The 21,044-nt window shown below is 43.6% G+C and overlaps 1 protein-coding gene across 1 annotated transcript in view; it reads right to left on the minus strand.

The window, feature by feature from the left end:
- LTK (leukocyte receptor tyrosine kinase) overlaps positions 1 to 21,044 on the minus strand; it is a 163,553-nt gene that overhangs the window by 86,652 nt on the left and 55,857 nt on the right. The window contains exons 2-4 of the mRNA XM_044272073.1: positions 20,314 to 20,433; positions 18,820 to 18,972; positions 16,125 to 16,353 (exon numbers count right to left, since the gene is read on the minus strand). Of these exons, the coding sequence (XP_044128008.1) occupies positions 16,125 to 16,353; positions 18,820 to 18,972; positions 20,314 to 20,433 (502 nt within the window). The remainder of the gene's footprint in view (positions 1 to 16,124; positions 16,354 to 18,819; positions 18,973 to 20,313; positions 20,434 to 21,044) is intronic.

Below are 21,044 nucleotides of genomic sequence, written 5' to 3' on the forward strand. Positions count from 1 at the left end.
GATGCCCAGGACTACGAGAAGCTAAAGCTAGAAATTCTCCGCCGTTTGGGTGTCACTCCTGCTGTGCGGGCCCAACGAGTGCATCGCTGGAATTACCAACCTAATAAGTCTCCCAGGTCACAGATGCATGATTTAATTTATCTGGTGCGAAAGTGGTTGCAACCTGAGATACTCACGGCACCCCAGATTGTCGAAAGGGTCATAATGGATCGCTTCTTGACAGTGCTGCCGTATGAATTAAGAAAATGGGTCAGTCACGCTGATCCAAAGTCTGCCAATGAGTTAGTTGAGATGGTTGAACGCTACCTCGCAGCAGAGGGTTTTTTGGCAGGGGGGTCTGACCCTGAGAACTTGCCTGTAAAGCGGCGTCTGCCCGCAGTGGCGGGGAGAGGCGCCGCAACCTTAAATGCTGATCCTGGTTTGAAAACGTGGGTGAAGACCAATAACGGATACTAGGCTGCTGAAAGAGACCCTACCAGGCTCCGATGTCCAGTGCTGGAGGTGCAAAGCCCGGGGGCATGTGGCTGATAAATGTCCTGACGTCCCAGTACCTATGGAGTGTGGAGCCGCTCAGCGCCTTTCCTTCTTTGCTCATCCAGCGTGTCTGACATCTGCGCTGGCTCACATGGCACAGGTCAAAGTGGGTGGAAGGAGTGTCCAGGCCTTGCTGGATTCTGGGAGCCTCGTTACTCTTGTACATTCAGACCTGGTAGCTCCAGACCAGCTGAAAAACCAGTGCATGGGTGTTGTGTGCATACATGGTGATGCAAAAAGTTATGGTACAGCGGTGGTCCCCATTGAGACTCAGTTTGGTGTGACGTCACATGAGGTTGGAGTATCTAAATCCCTGATGCATAGTGTCATACTAGGGCGGGACTTTCCTTTGTTCTGGGACCTGTGGGTGGTCGAGTTTCCACCTAAGTGTGAGGGATGAAACTCCGGCTAGCCTGCCTAAGTTTGGGGATTCCGGTTCTGAAGTACCAGCCGGTGGACTGGCCCCAGTTAGGCCCGACCAGTTCCCCTTCTCTGTGCTAGTGGGGGAATCCGAGAGACCTCAAGAGTCTGTGGAAGAGTTACCTATGCCAGAAATAAACTGCTCTCAAGATAACTTTGGCACATCCCAACTGAGGGACCCAACGTTAGCTCATGCTTGGGAAAATGTTGCTGTGGTTAATGAGGTTGCCCACAGTACGGGCTTGGAGAAGGTGTACCCTCACTTTGCTGTCAACCATGATCTTCTCTATCATGTTGATAATATAAGGGGTGAAGTCGTAGAGCAACTAGTTGTTCCCAAATCGCATAGGAAAGTAGTACTTGACCTGTCTCATAAAAACCCCATGGGAGGACACCTGGCAGCTGAGAAAACGCAGCAACGGGTACTCCAGAGGTTTTTTTGGCCTGGTATATTTGCAGAAATCAAACGATTCTGTGCGTCTTGCCCAGAATGTCAGTTGACGTCCCCTGCGCCTCATTACCGGGGACCCTTGGTACCGTTACCCATCATTGAGGTACCTTTTCACCGGATTGCAATGGATTTGGTGGGGCCCCTGGTGAAGTCTGCAAAGGGACATCAATACATTCTTGTGGTTTTAGACTATGCCACTAGGTATCCCGAGGCGGTTCCTCTGCGGAACACGTCAGCTAAAACAATTGCCCGGGAGCTGTTTCATATGTTTGCTAGAACAGGCATTCCCAAAGAGATCCTGATGGATCAAGGAACACCTTTTATGTCAAACGTAATAAAAGGTTTGTGTAAGCTGCTGGGTATAAAACAGTTAAGGACATCTGTCTATCACCCTCAAACTGATGGGTTGGTTGAGCGCTTCAACAAAACCCTCAAGAGAATGTTAAAAAGGGTCGTTGAGGCAGACGGGAGAGATTGGGATTGCCTGCTCCCCTACTTGATGTTTGCAGTTCGTGAGGTGCCTCAGTCGTCTACTGGGTTTTCCCCGTTTTAGCGACACCCCCGGGGGCTTTTGGATATTGCAAAGGAGTCGTGGGAAGAAGAGCCCTCTCCCCACCGCTCCGTGGTGGAACATGTTCTACAGATGCAGGACCGCATCACAGCTGTAATGCCCATAGTACAAGAACATATGAGACAGGCTCAAGAGGCACAAAGTCGCATATACGATCGGGGAGCCAGACTCAGGGTTTTTCAGCCGGGTGACTGGGTCCTGGTTCTGGTTCCCACCGCGGAAAGTAAATTCCTTGCGAAATGGCAAGGGCCCTATGAGGTTGTAGAGAAAATAGGGGATGTGAATTATAAAGTCCACCAACCTGACAAACGGAAAAAAATGCTAATCTATCATGTCAATTTAATAAAGGCCTGGAAGGAACCGTTAGTTTCTATGGCGGCTGAGCCTCTCAGCCCTACACTTCAGGGGGAAGTTACTGAGGTGAAGGTCTCAGAGACTTTGTCAAGGGCACAAGTCCAAGAGGTAAAGGAATTCCTCCTTAGGAATGCTGATGTGTTTTCAGAGTGGCCAGGTTGCACTTATGTAATTAAGCATGATATTGTTACAGATCCACAAGCTCGGGTTCGCTTGAAGCCATATCGCATTCCTGAAGCCCGCAGACAGACAGTAGCCGATGAGGTCCAGAGAATGTTGGAGCTAGGCGTTATTGAGCCATCCCATAGTGATTGGAGTAGCCCTGTGGTGTTGGTACCAAAACCGGATGGGTCCTTGCGGTTTTGCAACAACTTTCGCAAATTAAACGAGATCTCAAAGTTTGACGCTTATCCCATGCCACGGGTGGATGAGTTGATAGAAAGGTTAGGTCCAGCCAGGTACATTACCACCCTGGATCTAACCAGAGGTTATTGGCAGATTCCACTTACTTCAACGGCTAGGGAAAAGACAGCATTTTCTACTCCACAGGGCCTGTTCCAGTATGTGAGAATGCCGTTTGGGCTTCATGGGGCCCCTGCCACCTTTCAGAGGTTGATGGATGAAGTCCTCAGGCCACACCGGCACTTCGCGTCGGCCTACCTTGACGACGTGGTAATATTCAGCTCGGATTGGGAAAGTCATCTTCCCAAGGTCCAAGCGGTGGTAAACTCAATTCGGCAGGCTGGTCTGACGGCCAATCCCAAGAAATGTGCCCTGGGCCTTGAGGAGGGACAATACCTAGGGTACATTATTGGTAAAGGCCTCATCAAGCCTCAGGCTCAAAAGGTACAGGCAATTAAGGAGTGGCCTCAACCTTGCACAAAAAAAACTGGTGAGGAGGTTTCTGGGCATGGTAGGGTATTACCAGAGGTTTATTCCAGATTTTGCCACCATAGCTGCTCCACTTACTGACCTAATCAAGGGCAAAAGCTCAGGGGAAATTTCTTGGAACAAAGATGCTGAGGTTGCGTTCTGTAAACTCAAGGAGGTGTTATGCAGTAGGCCAGTTTTGATCGCTCCTGATTTTAAAAAAAGTTTGTTGTTCAAACAGATGCTTCCAATGTGGGCCTAGGGGCCGTGTTGTCACAGTTGGTGCATGGAGAAGAACACCCAGTGATATATTTGAGTAGGAAGCTAACCCCGGCTGAGAAAAACTATAGTATTGTGGAGCGCGAGTGTTTGGCCATCAAGTGGGCTTTGGAGACTCTGCGATACTATCTGCTTGGCCGTCGATTTCAGTTAGTGACTAGTGATGAGCGAACTTGTGTTTTAAGTTCGGCGTCTAAAGTTCGGGTTCGGGTTAGCGGAGAATCCCGATATGGATTCTGAATTCCGTTGTGGTCCGTGGTAGCGGAATCAATAATCGGTCATTATTGATTCCGCTACCACGGACCACAACAGTATTCGGAATCCATATCGGGATTCTCCGCTAACCGGAAGCCGAACTTTAGACACCGAACTTAAAACACAAGTTCACTCATCACTATTAGTGACAGATCACTCCCCTCTTACCTGGATGTCACGGGCCAAAGATCATAATGCAAGGGTGACTCGCTGGTTCCTGTCGCTACAGGACTATAATTTCTCAGTGGAACACAGAGCAGGAAAGCTGCAGGCCAATGCTGACGCTCTCTCCCGAACTCATTGTATGTTCTCGGAAAGTGTCCGTACCCACAGGTTTGAACAGAGGGAGGGGGTATGTGACAGGGTGTCACAATGTTTTGTAGAGAAAGTGCTGGATGGTGTGTACATTGCACCAAGTTTCTGGCACTTCATGTGTTAAAAGGCTCCAGGAAGGTTTGGTTTTCTTTGTATCCAGAAGCCTCCTGGGAAAAAGAAAGCCAGTTTAGGGTCCTGGAGCCGGTCAGGGAAGAGTTAGGTGGGTTCCCTGACCACCCGGAGCCAGTCTGGGTTTTACCTGCCTGGGGGACTGCTCACACAGGTGTACTAATTAGGTCAGCAGCCCTGACCCAGGAGCTCTCTCTCTGGGAGTCTGGGCAGTCTGTTTGAGAAGCTTCAAGCCTAGGAGCTCTGAGAGCGGTCGGCTTCTCTACCTAACTGTAAGTTGCTCTGTTTTCCCCTTGAAAGTGCTCTTTGTGTTTTGTGTTATGAGTTTAGCTAGTGCTGCCGAGTGAGATAGGCAGGAGCCAGACGGCTATTGTTGTTTTTGGTTTTTGTTTTGTTATTTTGAACAACTTGCTAAATAAACTAGCAACAGCCTGACGCACAAGCTACAAAGGTGTCAATTTGTTTCTGTCCAAAACAACCCCGCAGGAAGGTGTAACAGCTCACAACCCCTTATAGCTACGCCCCTGGATACTGAAGTATTCCCATACACATGTGGGTGATTATATATTCTGTATTCCCTGCATTAGCAGAATCTGCAGTATAGTGCTGGGACTGACAACAGAGAGGATTTAGGCTACTTTCACACTTGCGTTCGGGGCTCCGCTTGCGAGTTCCGTTTAAAGGCTCTCACAAGTGGCCCCGAACGGATCCGTCCAGCCCTAATGCATTCGGAGTGGATGCGGATCCGCTCAAAATGCATCAGTCTGGCAGCGTTTGGCCTCCGCTCCGCTCAGCAGGCGGACACCTGAACGCTGCTTGCAGCGTTCGGGTGTCCGCCTGGCCGTGCGGAGGCAAACGGATCCGTCCAGACTTACAATGGAAGTCAATGGGGGCGGATCCGTTCAAAGGTGACACAATATGGTGCATTTTTCAAACGGATCCGTCCCCCCCCCATTGACTTTCAATGTAAAGTCTGGACGGATCCGTCTGCAGCTACTTTCACACTTAGAAATTTTTCTACAATATAATGCAGACGGATCCGTGCTGAACGGATCCCATCGTCTGCATTATATGAGCGGATCCGTCTGGGCGGATCCGCTCTGAACGCAAGTGTGAAAGTAGCCTTACCTGGACAGCAATCTATATTCAGAGGCCAATTTTCCCTGATTTATATGAACAGACACTTTTTGATTATAGCCAAACAAATAAAAAGTATACAGGCGGCACTCGCCAATCGGTGCAATCGTCTTTTATTTCTTCCAAAGCTGGATACATCAACGCTGAGTACATGACGGCTGAATACATCAAAGCTGGATACATAAAAGCTGAATACATAAGTTTCTTGGGGCGACATGCATACAAAGCAGTGGTAAGACTTGCGGCAAAAGCCATTTCGCACCTCAGCGCTTCATTGGCCATATGAAGCGCTGAGGCGCAAAACGTCAATTGCCGCAAGTCTTACCACTGCTTTGTATGCATGTCGCCCCAAGAAACTTATGTATTCAGCTTTTATGTATCCAGCTTTGATGTATCCAGCTTTGGAAGAAATAAAAGAAGATTGCACCGATTGGTGAGTGCCGCCTGTATACTTTTTTATTAGTTTGGAAAATATTTTGCTGTGGGCAGAGCGCCGCCGGGTTGCAGTGTTAAACATCCTGCATGCAATAGTGACATTATCCTGAACTGAACGTGGAGTTATGTGCAGTGCCACTCAATCTGTTTCTTTTCACTTGTCACTTTTTGATTATATGGTGGACAATATATATTGTATTTCTTTGTACATATATTTTATTATATCTTGTAGGATCGGATTTTATTTTATCTTTTTGTACATTATTTTTTTGTCCGTTATTGTATTGTACAATGGTTTAGTGCCACAATCATCATTATAAATAAATCTGAAACCTGATTGATTTATGGCTAAAGTGCCTTACCCTTTTTTCTCCAAGAATGTATCGACACCTGCTGGGACCAACTTAAAACCAAAGCAGTCGATGTAGGACTGAGAGCGATGGGATTCTCTGCATAGAACAAATAGGTATTGAATTCCAGATACGTTGTTGATTGCAACTGATCTATAGAGGCTACAGGATAACTACAGTACAAACCGTTTGCAGCAGGAAGCCTCCTCAGCTCATTTAACCCTTTGGGATTTACATCCAGAAAAGCGTCCAGACACCGGGGTGGCAAAAAATATAAAACCACAGGAATCTTCTTTTAACTTCTTGATGCCATAGACAATTTTCATTTTTGTCTTTTTATTTTTCTTACTTTTATTTTTTTCTTGCCTTCCAATAGCGATAACTTTTTGCCATATGAGGGCAACTTGTACTTTATAATGGCACCATTTAATATTCCATGTAAAGTATTAGGGAGCTGGAAAAAACATTATCAATGGTGTGGAAATGGAAAATATGCCGTCCTGCCATTGTTTCGTATTTACAGGGTTCACAGGGATGCAAAAATGACACTTAAAGGCTGTGTACGCCTTCAGAGGCAATCTTTATTTATGGTTGCATTTTATTCTTTTTTGTCTAAAAATCATTTTCAATCGGTCTTTATTAAAAATATTGAGTCGTCCTGTTAAAGGGGTTGTTCGGGATTGGGGACATTGTTGTAATAGTACTAGGGTGATATACATATTTCACACATGCATGTCCTACCTGCGCCACCTATTTCTGAAGCCCCGTTTTGATACAGCAAACTATTGGCCGGAAGTGACTATTTTTGTAAAATCAGTGACGTACCGGGTCCCTTGCAGGCGAGCGAAGCTACTTCTTTCGACTTCGCAGTGAGCCCGGTGACGTCACTGTCAGTCTAAGTCCTTATGCAGAGCGCACGGAGGGGCGGTAACTAGTCTTGCAGGCATCGTGCTAAGCCACGCCCCTCCAGTCCGGTGATGTCACCGGGCGTGGATCTTTCTAATGAATGGAGGCAGATCACTATGCTACTTAGCATAGAAACACAAATCACTGAAAAAAATGCACCAAAATGATACGTAACTGACAATACTAGCCAATTCATCAAGCCGATGTGGGGGGGGGGGGCTCCGATATGTTCCTGACTGGAAGATATTGGCAAAGTTCTCCGCTTTTAACATCGGCCTGAGGAATTGGCTAGTATTGTCGGTTGTGTATCATTTTGGTGCATTTTTTTTCAGTGATTTGTGTGTGTGTGTGTGTATATGTATATTTTTCATCTGCACAATGTATCATTTTGTATAAGATGTCCTTGTGGTGCATGCGGTCCGCCCCGGCATCTTCCATTGTACGCATTTTTTTTGCTGGGGATTGCCGTTGTCTGCGGACCGCATGCGGAGGAATTGCTCCCCCGGTTATAGACACGCTACAGTGTCTGGGTTTGGAGCATTTCCACCCGTTTAGGCTTTTTCTGTGAGTTTTTGTACTTCTCACAGAAAACTCTTCCCATGTAAAATACTGGCTAATGGGTCGGAAGGCTGGAGAAAGGAGGAATGATGATGTGCGGCAGGAGGCAGAATATGTATGAGGGGCGGGTGCAGGGTCGAGTTGAAAGACAGTAGAAACCAGGAGATGCCGCGCTGCGCTGGGACCCACAGTGCAGTGCGGCAGGAAGTCCTCACACAAATAAACATCAATGTCAACAATCTGTGGGGGACCGTAGGAGCCATGCAGCAGTGTGAAAAATACCTAAAAACATCAGGGGCACCTTGACTTGGCTAGTAATAGTGAGTAAACTATTTTTGAAAAAATAATTTTGATCCCGGACAACCCCTTTAACAGTTTTTCTAACTGTGTGACGTGATACTTTCACTTTGTGCCATCATCTAATAACCCTTATCTCTAAACTACTAACAGGTCATAAACACTTAGGCTACTTTCACATTTGCGGCAGATCCGCCGATCTGCATGTGACTGAAAGCATTTGTGAGACGCATCCGGATGCGGATCCGTCTCAGAAATGCATTGCGAGAACATATCCGTCTCTCCGCTTGTCATGCGGACAGACGGATCTGTCTTGTATCTTTTTTCAAATTTTTACCAGTCTGCGCATGCGCAAACTGGAAGGATGGTTCCGGCATTCCAGTATTTTGAATGCTGGATCCGGCACTAATACATTCCTATGGGAAAAATGCAGAATCCGGCATTCAGGCAAGTCTTCAGTTTTTTTTCGCCGGAGATAAAACCGTAGCATGCTATGGTTTTCTCTTTTGCCTGATCAATCAAAATGACTGAACTGAAGACATCCTGATGCATCCTGAACGGATTACTCTCTATTCAGAATGCATGGGGATATGCCTGATCAGTTCTTTTCTGGTATAGAGCCCCTGTGACTGAACTCTATGCTGGAAAAGAAAAACGCTAATGTGAAAGTAGCCTTATTTAGGCCACATTCTTATCAGTAAGATGAGGACTGAGCTATAATGACTGTTTATAAAGTCAGAGAGCAGAGATAAGGAATCCTTCTGCTCCTAAAATGATGGAAAAGACAGAAAATCCACAGGCATCTACTAGAGCATCTGAGCTCTGTACAGAAAAAAGGATTCCATATTTTTAATAAAGACCAATTGAAAAAAAGATTTTTAGCTTAAAATAAGTACAATACAATAATAATAATAAAATTGCCCCAAAAGGTGTACATAGCCTTTAGGCTTTATTCTGTGGTTCAGTATTGTTACAGTGGTAAGAAATGTTGTAGTTTTTGTTATGTTTTCCTCCTTAAATCTTTGCATCACCATATTTTGACACAGATAACTTTTTCAAATTTCTGTCTACCGAGCTGTGTGAGGGTTTCTTAAAAGTGTTGCGCAGACAGAGAATTGCGTAAAGGGGTTGCACAGGCAGAATAACTATCAATATCTGATCGGCAGGAGTCCAGCAGTGGTGTAATTACAAGTACTCGCTCCATTTAACGCTGGGTTCACACCTAGGCGTTTCTCAAACGCACGTTTCTATGCGCGTTTTTGTCGCGCGTTTTATGCGCGTTTTTTTTAATAGTGAACGCGCGTTTGACGCGCGTTTGGGTGATTGACAGCAGTGTTGTCCAAAGAGTCTATGGCCCAAACGCGCGTCAAACGCACCAAAAAAAGCTCCTGTACTTGAGCGTCGGGCGTTTTACAGCGCGATCGTACGCGCTGTAAAACGCCCAGGTGTGAACCATTCCCATAGGGAATCATTGGTTCTTGCCTGTTGTGCGTTTTACAGCGCGTAGGAACGCGCTGTAAAACGCTCAGGTGTGAACCCAGCGTGAGTGAATAGAGTAAGTATTTGTAATTACACTCGCTTCCGAAGCGATGAAGAGGAATTAGCACTCACATGGAGCACCACTGTCCAGGTGTCGGACCTCCGCAGATCAGATATTGATGACTTAGGCCTCATGCACACAAACGTTATTTTGGTCCGCATCCGAGCCACAGTTTTTGCGGCTCGGATGCAGACCTATTCACTTGAATGGGGCCGCAAAAGATGCGGACAGCACTTTGTGTGCTGTCCGCATCCGTTGCTTCGTTCCGTGGTCCTAAAAAAAATATATAACCTGTCCTATTCTTGTCCGTTTTGCAGACAAGAATAGGCAGTTATATTAATGTCTTTCCGTGCCGTTCTGCAAATTGCGGGAACGCACACGGACGCCATCTGTGTTTTGCGGATCCGCAATTTGCAGACTGCAAAACACACAACAGTCATGTGCATGTAGCCTTATCCTGAGGATAGGTCATCAATATAAACAGGCTGCACAGCTCCTCTAAGTTTTTCTGATACTATATGACTTTTTGATCACTTTTTATTCAATTTTTTTGGGGGGGGGGGAGGCAAAGCAATAAAAAAAACAAAACACAATTTGGGCATTTTGATTATTAATTTTTTTTCCTTTACGTTCATTGTATGGGATAAGTAATTTTGATAAATCAGGCACTTTCAGATGTGGCAATACCAATGACATTTATTTTTTATGGGTTATTGATTTTTTATTTGTGCAGTTGGTAATGGTTAGATATTTTTCTTTTTGCTGTATCTGTATGTATATATAATTTTTTTTATATTTTTTTTCACTTTCTTTTGGTTCCCTAGGGGACTTGAACATGCGATCGATCATTAGACAGCTGGATGGCTCCCATAATCTTATCATAGGGGAAGGGGTCTTTTGGTCACTGGAGGGAGCCCCTTCCGTCCAGATGACTGTGCAGATGTCATGGTTGCAATTGGCCACAGCATCTGATAGGTTAAATGTCTGTCTGTAATCAGAGCTGTCTCCTGAGCAGACGCCATGTTTAAAGCCTCAGATGTCACTAAGTGAAGACTGAATGATCCTTAAAGGGGTATTCCGGTTGTTGCAAGTTATCCCCTATCCACAGGAAATGTGCAACGGGCCACTCCAATATTTTCAGTGGAGCTGCAGGGGGTACGAGGCCCCTGTTCTCATGACAGTAGGACCCCCACCCAATCTAATAGCTATCCCTTATCCTGTGGATAGGAGATGACTTGCAACAACCAGAATATACCTAAGTAAAATATGCCATCAAAATGATAAATGTTATGCTGAAACTACAGTATGCAGCTTATGTGTGTTAAAAACAGCAGGGATTTCCCTACTGTCTCGTTGTCATGCCCCACTCTGACTATGTGCGGAGGTCGGCCAGGATAGCAGCACAAGTTTAGTATTTGTTTTGGTGCCGTGCTGGATCCGCCTCTCATCAGGTGCACTGGGTGGAGTCATTAGTTTAAATGGCCCCCAGCTAAGTGCTCATTCTGGTCTGGGAAGCTCATTCTGGTCTGGGAAGCTTGGAGGGAAGGTTGGCTGTCAGTTCCTGCTCTCAAAGATAAGTGTCATTTCTAGTTTGGTTGTTTGTGTCATCTATCCCATCCAGGTTCTGTGTGAGCAGGCTGCTCCTATTTCCCCACTTCACCATCTCAGGGAATTCAGGGTTTTGTCAGCCCATGCGGGAGGACACATCACACCTACCTTCAAGGTCTGCATGTGGGCTGAGCAGTGCAGGGAAAGAGGTCAGGGATTAGCTAGGAGGTGACCCAGAGCCTGGTTGGTGCGTTATCTGTTATACTGAGTGCACGTCTGCCGTGACACTCGTCTTCTCCTGTTTACTAATTTGGGGCATTTTCTATGCCATTGCCTTACAACTGATGTCTGGTCAGATGATCACCTTGTTCAGCTTGGTTGATTCTGGGAGGAGTGCTTGATTGGTTAGCCTTCCTTTAAATGGTCTTTAATTGCCAGATACAGCATGAGCCCTGCATATTCCTGTATCCTGATCTTAGCCAGATTTGTGTTGTCTGTGTAGCCTGCTACCTGTGGTCCTTTAGCCCTTTCACTGCTGCTAGCACGGAAGTTTATTGTTTTCCTGTGGATTATTTTGTCTGTGTGCCGAGTTTCATTTTTGATTTGTCTCAGGGGCCTTGAATCCTCTGGTGGAGGTAGTATTGCAAATTAAGGTCAGTTTCTGTCATTGTAATTTCTTTCTATTCAAACTGTGTACCATCATCATCTTCCGTCAGCTCCACTGCCTGACTGCCATCTCCTTCATCCATTTGTGCTTGTCATCTGTTTACCCTCATCATTCAGGTCTTATCTATCAGTAAGCTTACTTCTGTATATTTGTTACCTATCAGGGCTTCATAAGATTATTCTTGCGATATGGTTGTTATACAGTTCAGCCCTACTGTACATTTTGTGAGTATTTGAGGACTGCGAGACGCGGTTAGTACCCAGGAAAGTTTAGTGCTATAGGTCAAGGGTCAAGTCCAGTTCTGCAGTCTTGTGAACAACTAGCTGGGCAGCACGGTGGCTCAGTGGTTAGTACTGGTGCCTTGCAGCGCTGGGGTCCTAGGTTTGAATCTGACTAAGGACAACATCTGCATGGAGTTTGTAGGTCCTCCCTGTGTTTGCGTGGGTTTCCTCCCACACTCCAAAGACATACTGATAGGGACCTTAGATTGTGAGCCCCATTGGGAACAGCGTGATGCTAATGACTGTAAAGTGCAGCAGAATATAGTGCATAAAATGAATAATAAATAAATTAAGTGAAAGTACAGAGCAATCCTTAAAGAGGAGCTGTCACCGCTCCTGACATGTCTATTTTAATAGCTACTTGCATTCCCTATGGAATAACAATTCTGGAGCATCTATTCTTACGGCTCTATGCTGTGCCATTGCTTTATAATTTCTACTAGAAGTTCTGAATGAACTGCTAGCAGACTGCAGTAAGGGTACAGAGGGGTGTTTCCAGTTGGGGGGGGTATCCCTCACAGTCTGACGATGGTAGTACTGATTGGAGAATATCACACTATGCAGGTACACCCCCCCCCCCAACTGGTTACCTCCCCTCTGTACCCTTACTGCAGACTGCTAGCAATTCATTCATAACATCTAGTAGGAACAATAAAGGAATGTCACAACATAAAGCCATGAGAATAGATGCTCCAGAATTGTTATTCCATAGGGAATGCAAGTAGTTACTAAAACAGGCATGTTAGGAGTGGTGAAAGATACTCTTTTGGCATGTCTACTTTAGTAAGTACTTAAACTGCTGTATTTGTGCTCCATGCCAGAGCTTGCTTCCTGCTTGATTTCTGTACTGTTTGTTAAGGTGTGTGTGTGTGTGTGTGTGTGGGCATGTCTATCCTCCCTTGTGAGGCAGCATGTACACACCCTCTATCTCCCCCTATGCCTGGGTTGCAGGAAGTATTTAAAGGTGCTTCCTGCCCCAGGAATCCTGGGTATTTTAATGCATCCTTTTCAGGCAGAGGGTGCCTGAAGCTTTAGGTTCCCAGCTGACCCGACAAAGGTGTTTGCTAGTCTAGTGCAATTGCAATTTGAGTGCCTTTATCCTTATTATTTCTTACCTGTGTTCCTGCCATACTCCAAGTTCTATTTCCATCCTGCCTATGTGTTCCTACACTTTCAAGTCCCAGTTAAGTTCATGTTTAAGGTAACCTAGTCTGTCTTCTCTGTCTGTGCTCCAGTCAAGTTCCCAGCCTGCCTGCCTGCCTGCCTCATGTGTACCTCACCACTACTCCATCCGTGATTCAGCTGCCACCTCCACTGGGTCTGTCCCAGGAGATAGCAGTCTTGTTGCTAATCCACAGTGAAGTCCAGATCCCTGTATAGGGGCTAAAGAGAGAATACCAGAGAAGCGCCAAAATAACACCATTAGGGTTACCCCTACGCCAAACCGTTTAGTTAGTACAGCGAGTTCGCCCTCGCTGATCCACAACAGGAAGTATACATTTTACATATATATTGATCTGTGATCGTGTTAAGGGAAATTGAATAATATCAATAGCACTATTTGCGTCCCAAATGATTTATTATAGTGAGTAAGAGATGACATCATACTGCCGCGTACATCCAACTGTTATGGTCACGATGTTCTCAGATGTGCCAACTGAAATTATACTTAGATCAAAGCTTATGCAGCACAGAACCTGCACTGCAGTCAATGGTCCTGGGCAGGCTCCTCTGAGCCAATTCAATTTTATTAATGGAATCAAAAGCTTTGTCCCTTACATAAGCAGCCAAGACATATGACACTGCAGCAATAATGCTCCAAACACAGAAGAAAGGAAAGTCCTGCAATGACTCGCCATTGATTTTCTGTCTGATTTATGTAAAGTGGTTAACAATGTTCTGCTTGTGAATGGAGTACACTGAATTGGATCTATGTTTACTACTCAATATCTAATAGACTATATCATAGCCACGTTATAGTCAATGCTGTAGTTGCAGTATATCTAAGCTTTCGTATGGCCACCTGGATATCCATCCATCTATCCACAGTGGTATGACCCCGCTTCCAATTTCCCCCAGAATGAAATATTTGTTATGCCCATTCTCTAAATCATAGGTTATTAATATATACTTTACATGATTTGTCACCACTTTGTTGGCCCTGGCCCATAAGCTTGCATTGATATCCATATGTTCATAGGTTTGCATCCTAAGGTCTTATTAGGCCTCATGCACATGACCGTATCTGTTTTGTGGTCCACAAATCACGGACCTGCAAAACATAGATACTGGCCGTGTGCATCCCGCATTTTTCCCTTCAATACATCCCGCTCCATGTTAGAAATGCCTATTCTTGTCCACAAAACGGATAAGAATAGGACATGTTCTATTTTTTTGTGAGTCCACAGGAAGGAGATACCCACATTATATCTAATAAATCTCTCATATTTATCTATCTGTCTAATTTATATCTATCTATGTAGGAAAAAAAGGCAAAGAAATTAAATAAAAAAAACTTTATTCTCCTCAGTGGCAATGGCGACGTTTCGGCTCTACACCAGAGCCTTTCTCAAGGCTATCTATCTATATCTCATTTTATCTATCTAATATCTATTCATCCATATCCCATTTCTAAAACAAACACAGTTGCAAGAAAAAGTAAGTGAACCCCTTGGAATGACCTGTATTTTAGCATTGATTTTTAATAAAATGTGGTTTGATTGCTATTAAAGTCACAACTATAGAAAAAATGTACTAATACCTTAGGGGACAAAGGGGTAAAACATAACATTTAATATGTATTTCTAAAATAGATCAGCGCTAGCAAGGAGAGCCTCTAAGACAAACTAACAGAAGACAGCCCAATAGGGCCTGGACAAACAAATGCTGGATGGTAACAAAAATAATAGCATGAAAAGGAACATTCTCACCCATCAAATGCTGTAGACGTTGATGGTGGAGTCTCTTTCGTGCTGCAATTTTCATGCGGTAGACTGTGTTGATATGTTACCATACCGGATTGGTGCCAGCGTGTAGACCTCAGCATGGACAGGAGTAGGGGGCAAGGAGACCCTAAATCACCCTACTAGAGGGGCAGGGGCTGTAACGCCCTACCTGTCTATACGAGGTACTTGCCCCGCAAGGAGCGTCCCCGTCCGGATACCTTTCCCGGTGTCCGGGCGGAATCCCTAGTACACCCTATGAAGGTAAACTCCCGACGTGTCTCTTTTCATTCAGCGAGCTCATCAGGGGAGATGCACATAAGTAATAGCAAGCAGTAGATGGAGCTTCTATTACATAGCAAAAACAAAAGGGGAGGGGTTGTAAAGACAAGCAAATGGTGGTTAAGGCTGGTATAAAAATGTTCCAAAAAGGAAAAGGGGGGCCAGGTCAGTAGAACCCAGACCACCTGAAGAGACCAGAAAAAAACCCAATCAGCTTGAGCACAGGCGCACCAGTGAGTGAAGCCTGCTAGAGCCCAGGTGTGACCCAAATTGGCTGTCAGCCTTTTGTTTTTGGGAGTGATCTGTCGAGCCTCTTTATTTGGCCTCATAGATTGTCACAACTATAGACAAACACAATTTGATTAAATTAATGCCAAGCAAATACTTGTACCGTTCCTATGTTTTATTTGCCCACTAAAGAGGACCTGCCGCCTCTCCTGAAAGGTCTGTTTTAGTAACTACTTGCATTCCCCATGTAATATCAATTCTGGAGCATCTCTTCTTATGACTATGATGCGCCATTCCGTCATTGTTCCTGCTAGAAGTTATGAAAGAATTGCTGGCGGTTTGCAGTGTCCCTGCACAGTCTGGCACTGGCAGCGTTGATTGGATAGTGTTAGACTGTGTAGGGGAACACCTCAACTGGTAATTCCCATCTGGACCTTCGCTGCAAACTGCCAGTCATTCATTTATAACTTTCATATCATAGAGTTCTATGGAAAGATGAGACAAAAGTGGAACACTGTAGCATAAATACCTCATGGAGATGTTAGTGATGTACAAGACCCAAAACACTTAAATCAAATTGATTAAAAATGTTATAGTGTCTATAATCCACATTTTATTAGTCCTCTCAGTGCAGAAATCTGGGTAATTCAAAGGGGTTTAGTTTTACTTACTTTTTTTTGCATCTGTCTGTATCTGTACCTATGCAGAATGCATTATTTCCTAAGAAAGTCTATATTAGTTTACATCATCCATTCTAGGAGTTAGTGAAACTCACCCGTTGCCAACTGTTGGGTCCTTCAGAGGTGGTAATGTTACGCTGAGATTTGACCTCTTCTCATGAATCGTGACTTTTAACGTTCGCGCTGTGGACTCTTCCGTCGAGTAGAGAGACAATTCCAGCTGGCACGTCCTAGAACTTCTGGGATACAAGGGACTGAGCAGACGTGACACAGCACAAGCGTCTTGTATGGTTATGTGACTTGTGTTCATTAAAAGGATTCCATCTACAAAAGCAAGAGATGCAGAAGAGTGGAATGGAAAATCTTTATATTATGTATTTCAGGGCAGGTTTTAACCTTTCTTTGTATATCACGGAGAAAGGTGTGATGTATTATTTAGAGCACACAATTTCTAAGAATAATTCACGTTCTTTATGTCTTTGTAACAAGGCGATGATTTAGAGTTGTTTTTATGAACAAATGTATTATAAATGAAATATGTATCGTATGCAGTTTAAAAAGAAAGAGAACTTTTCTTACCTGTAATTTTACTTTCCTCGAGTCCTCAGGCAGCACATACATACCGCTCTGTGCTGCCCGGAGGACAATGAGGAAATAAAAAAAAAAAATCTTACCTGTAATTTTACTTTCCTCGAGTCCAAAGGCAGGACAGAGCGGTATAAATGTGCTGCCTGAGGACAATGAGAAAGCAATGTCTAATATGTTAACCACTTCATTACTGAAGTGTTTACCCCTTCCTTCCTTACCAGGGCAATTTTTTTTTTAATTTTAGCAATGGGCCTATCTAACTGCAAATAACTAATTAATTCTTGAGCCGACCTACATGTATTTGATATTATTTTTCACAGGACACCTTACAACTTTCTTTTGTGCCATTAGATGACAGATATAGTATTTAAAAAAATATTTAAGGGAAAACTTTGAAAATTATGAACTAGATGTATATTTTTCTTTTCTTATCAATTTTTTCTGTTAGAAAAGATTTCAATTTTTTTTATTTTCTTAACACAAAAAAGAAAAAAAATGTGTAAGTTTGTATATTTTACACACACAAGATCCGCAACCTTCTCAACCTAATAAATATATATAAAAAAAAAAATAATAAAAATATATATATATATTTCATGTAAATACTCTGCAGTTAACAAAGGGGTTAATCTGATGATCTGTTCCATCTTCAGCTGGAAGCCAACTGAGGAGGCAGAACTTAATATTTTTGTAATACAAGGACACAGCAGGGAAGGTCCTGCTCCAGCCACTTGTCTATGAGGAGAAGGACATACTGTATCTCAATTTCATTCTGATATGTATTCTATGATCTTCTGTGAATAAATTATGGGTCTATCAGATTTTATTTACGTGTACATTGTACATGGAGTCCCAACTTTTTGGGAATTGGGGTTGTATTATTAGCCATGTTATATGCCTTTAAGTCGCTGAGAGACACCAGCAAAGAATTGTTAACTGTATTATTATGGGTTAAATTCTAAGCTCATAGAATTAGTGTATTCTGTATACTAGATACAGATGATACCATAACTGGACTACTTATTGGGGCTGACACCCATATATCCAGGACAAGAGATCAATGAGCACTCCACTTATAGATGTAGAAATTTACAGTGATTTAGGGCGCATTCATACGATCATAGTGTTTTGCGGATCCGCAAAACACGGATACAGGCCATGTGCATTCCGCAAATTGCGGACTGCACATCACCGCAACTATAATAGAAAATGCCTATTATTGTCCGTGTGCTGTCCCCATCTTTTGCGGACCGATTGAAATGAATGGGTCCGCACCAGTTCCGCAATTTTGTGGATTTTCATATGGTCGTCTAAAAGAACCCTTATTGTGTATTACCATATGTAATGAGGAAAAACTGTTCTGTGGAGGGAAGGGGTTGACTCCAGCAAGAGTCAGAGGTCACACTCAAAATATCCCTACGCTTGAGAGAGGATAATACCTGAAGGGATGAAGAGAAGTGTTTTGCTGAGACTTGTGGTCAGTCAGTAGTAAGCAGACAAAAGAAATCTGCTGCTAGCGACAGATCCAGTTAAATTCCTGCATTTTAGTTAGCTAGCAAGTGGAGGTGAGAAGCAGTAGTTAAAATGGTGCATCCGCTCAGGGCATAGATAGGGCCACACAGTAGCTAATAATTATAGTGGATAGAGAAAGCCAAGGGCACGGATAGTTGACTTTTTAGCTGCCATACCCTGAAAGCAACCTACTTATTGGTAGGTACTGCTTGTGCCACAGACCATAAAGACCAGCCAGACTGCTGAAATATAAGCCACAACACTGACTGTGGACTTAATGACTGCATTGCGAAGCTAGATTGCTTTTCCTGGAGAACTACTTGTTAATATTGTGCAGTGCAGATTTTTTAATTTGCTTTCAATAGAAGCAATTCGTTTTTCTAATCAATTATTTCCAGGGTTTTCTGAGAACCTTCTCCTTTCTGCATATACCCACCAATGCAATAAATATGTTAATAATGAAATCCTCTTTTGCTCCGTCTGTATATATTTGCATGCTGAAGATTGACTGATACACTTACTGTCTCCTACATTATCATGCATTATATTCTTGGCAACCCAACTAAACCTTGCAGTCTCACGGCTCTCATAATCAACAAGGAAAAGCAACTGAATGCAGAAAAAAGAAAAAGAAAAATACAAACATTTTGACCTGCTAGAAGATAAAACAAAATACATATTCCTGCCTACCATCAAGGTTTCCAGTCGTAGGCTTGTTCTCTAGTAGACGTGTCTGTTGTGGTGGTGGTAAGTCCCTAACTACCATTTGCATCCAGTGTGGCTTTCCGTCCGTGCTTGTAGACGATATCCAAGGACAATGCGTTTTAAAGTTACAAAGTTCTCCTGTAAAATGGAAGAGGACAGAAATCTAAGTTTCAGAAAGTACCAGATCAGATTTGAAAATGGCAACGTCTATGGTAACTTTCACTGATGAAATGCAAAAATGTCCATTTCATGTATTTTCCGCAGTGGTATTGTTTTTCGGAAACTCCACTACGTTTATAATACCAGCAAAGTGGAAGGGATTTTTCACAGATCTTATGTACACACTGCAGAAATAGAGCATCTGCAACAAAATCTGCACATAGCCTGACATGTGATATGGATTTTAAACCCGTGGAATGCAGATGATGACAATTTCTGCCACATAGTCCAATGCAGAAAATGTAAAATCGGTGGCAAAAGTTTATGGTGTGCAAGCACGGCCGTTGCTGATGGATTTCAGGGTGGTCGTAACCCCTGGATTTGAGCAGTGAATAATGTGATAGAAAAATCAATCCGGCCATCAAAGGAGGCAATATGGACAATCACAATACATTAGTAAGTGCCTTGTATTAACTTTCTCTCACTTTGCTGAAGTGACACAACCCCTTTAACTAATCAAATGATGTACAAGCTTGTATAATCAAGGACACTTTTTTTTCTTTGGAGAGCAAGGGAGAAATGTATGTGAGAAAATAAAATATCTTTGAGTCCGTATTGGTGTATTAGTAGGTACTGCTTGTGCCAGTCTCAGAGTCTTAGCATCAAAGACCAGAAAGGTACAGAAGGATCCCATAACATTCCATGGCTGCCATATTAAAGGGGTTCTTAAGCATTTACATATTGATGACCTCAGGATAGACCATCAATATGAGGTCAAATTCCCGATCATATGTATGAAGAAGCCGCAGTGCTTTGTGAAAGCTTAGACCTCTTCCTAGACCATGTGATGTCACGTTCATCTGTCATACAGCTGTCATATGAAAGGAGCTCTCCAGGATTTACATATTGATGACTTATCCTAAGGAATTGAGATTGGTGGGGTCCGACTCTTGGGGGCCCCCTGCCGATCAGCTGTATGAAGAGGCCACAACACTCCATTTGCACTTAGGCCTTCTCCTAGGCCATGTGATGTCGCATTCGTTCATGTTAGCTGTAATATCAAGCACAGCCGCTATCCAATGCACAACGCTATGCTTGGTAAGCTGGGAGGAGGCCATGGCCTCTTCGTACAACTAATCGGCGGGGGTGCCGGGAGTAGGACCCTGGCCAATCTGATATTGATGATCTATCCTGAGGAAAGTTCAGGCTCAATACGACACAAATCTGTCTTTCTACATGAGACTTTGTCTGAATACAGGTTTCTGATTCTCAACTAATTTTTAATACCACATATGACTTTCATTTTGACTTGGATCTTACCGGCATGTTTGGACCGGGGTGAAGAGACGACCTCCTCCTCATCGCTGAGAGACACACTAGTAATGGGTAAGCCAGGTGTTAAGATGGATTCGGCATGGAGTCCTGAGCACCAGTCAGCAACTGTAGATGGCAAATAAAACATCTCACTAGCAAGTGATAGATATTAACATTCTGGTCAGATACCGGCATCTGCTTTAAGTTACAGAAGCGAGTGCGAGTATGAAACAGCCGTCCTACTGATGCACAATACATCATATTGAAATTAGAAACACAGAAGCCACAGCGGGAATTGCAATTGCTCTATATGATTACTTGAAATAGAATATACATCCTACAGTATATCAAGAAGATTAAGTGATAGCACAAAATACGTCAAAGCTGGTGAGGCCGCCTAACTCTTAAAATGACCTAACTCTTTAATGTATGGGGTTGTTTGGAAAAATTTCATCTTTCGGAAAGCTTCTTTGGTGTGACATATGGGGCTTTCTTATTATTTATAACTGGAGTGGATAAAGATTCATATTGTATGGACAGAAACATGAAACATTACTGGCTTCCCTAATTTTTTCATGCTGTCTCCTCAGTTAGATTGTTCAAGGTTTAAAAATTACCAGATAAATTAATTTAAAATTTAAATTTTTCTACCGTCAAATTGTGTACATCATGTATGGTATGACATCTCTATGGCGCAGAGTGAAAGAAACAATTTTAGCCTTAAAGGGAATCTGTCT

This window comes from Bufo gargarizans, chromosome 11 (assembly GCF_014858855.1).
Source record: "Bufo gargarizans isolate SCDJY-AF-19 chromosome 11, ASM1485885v1, whole genome shotgun sequence".
Classification (NCBI taxonomy): domain Eukaryota; kingdom Metazoa; phylum Chordata; class Amphibia; order Anura; family Bufonidae; genus Bufo; species Bufo gargarizans.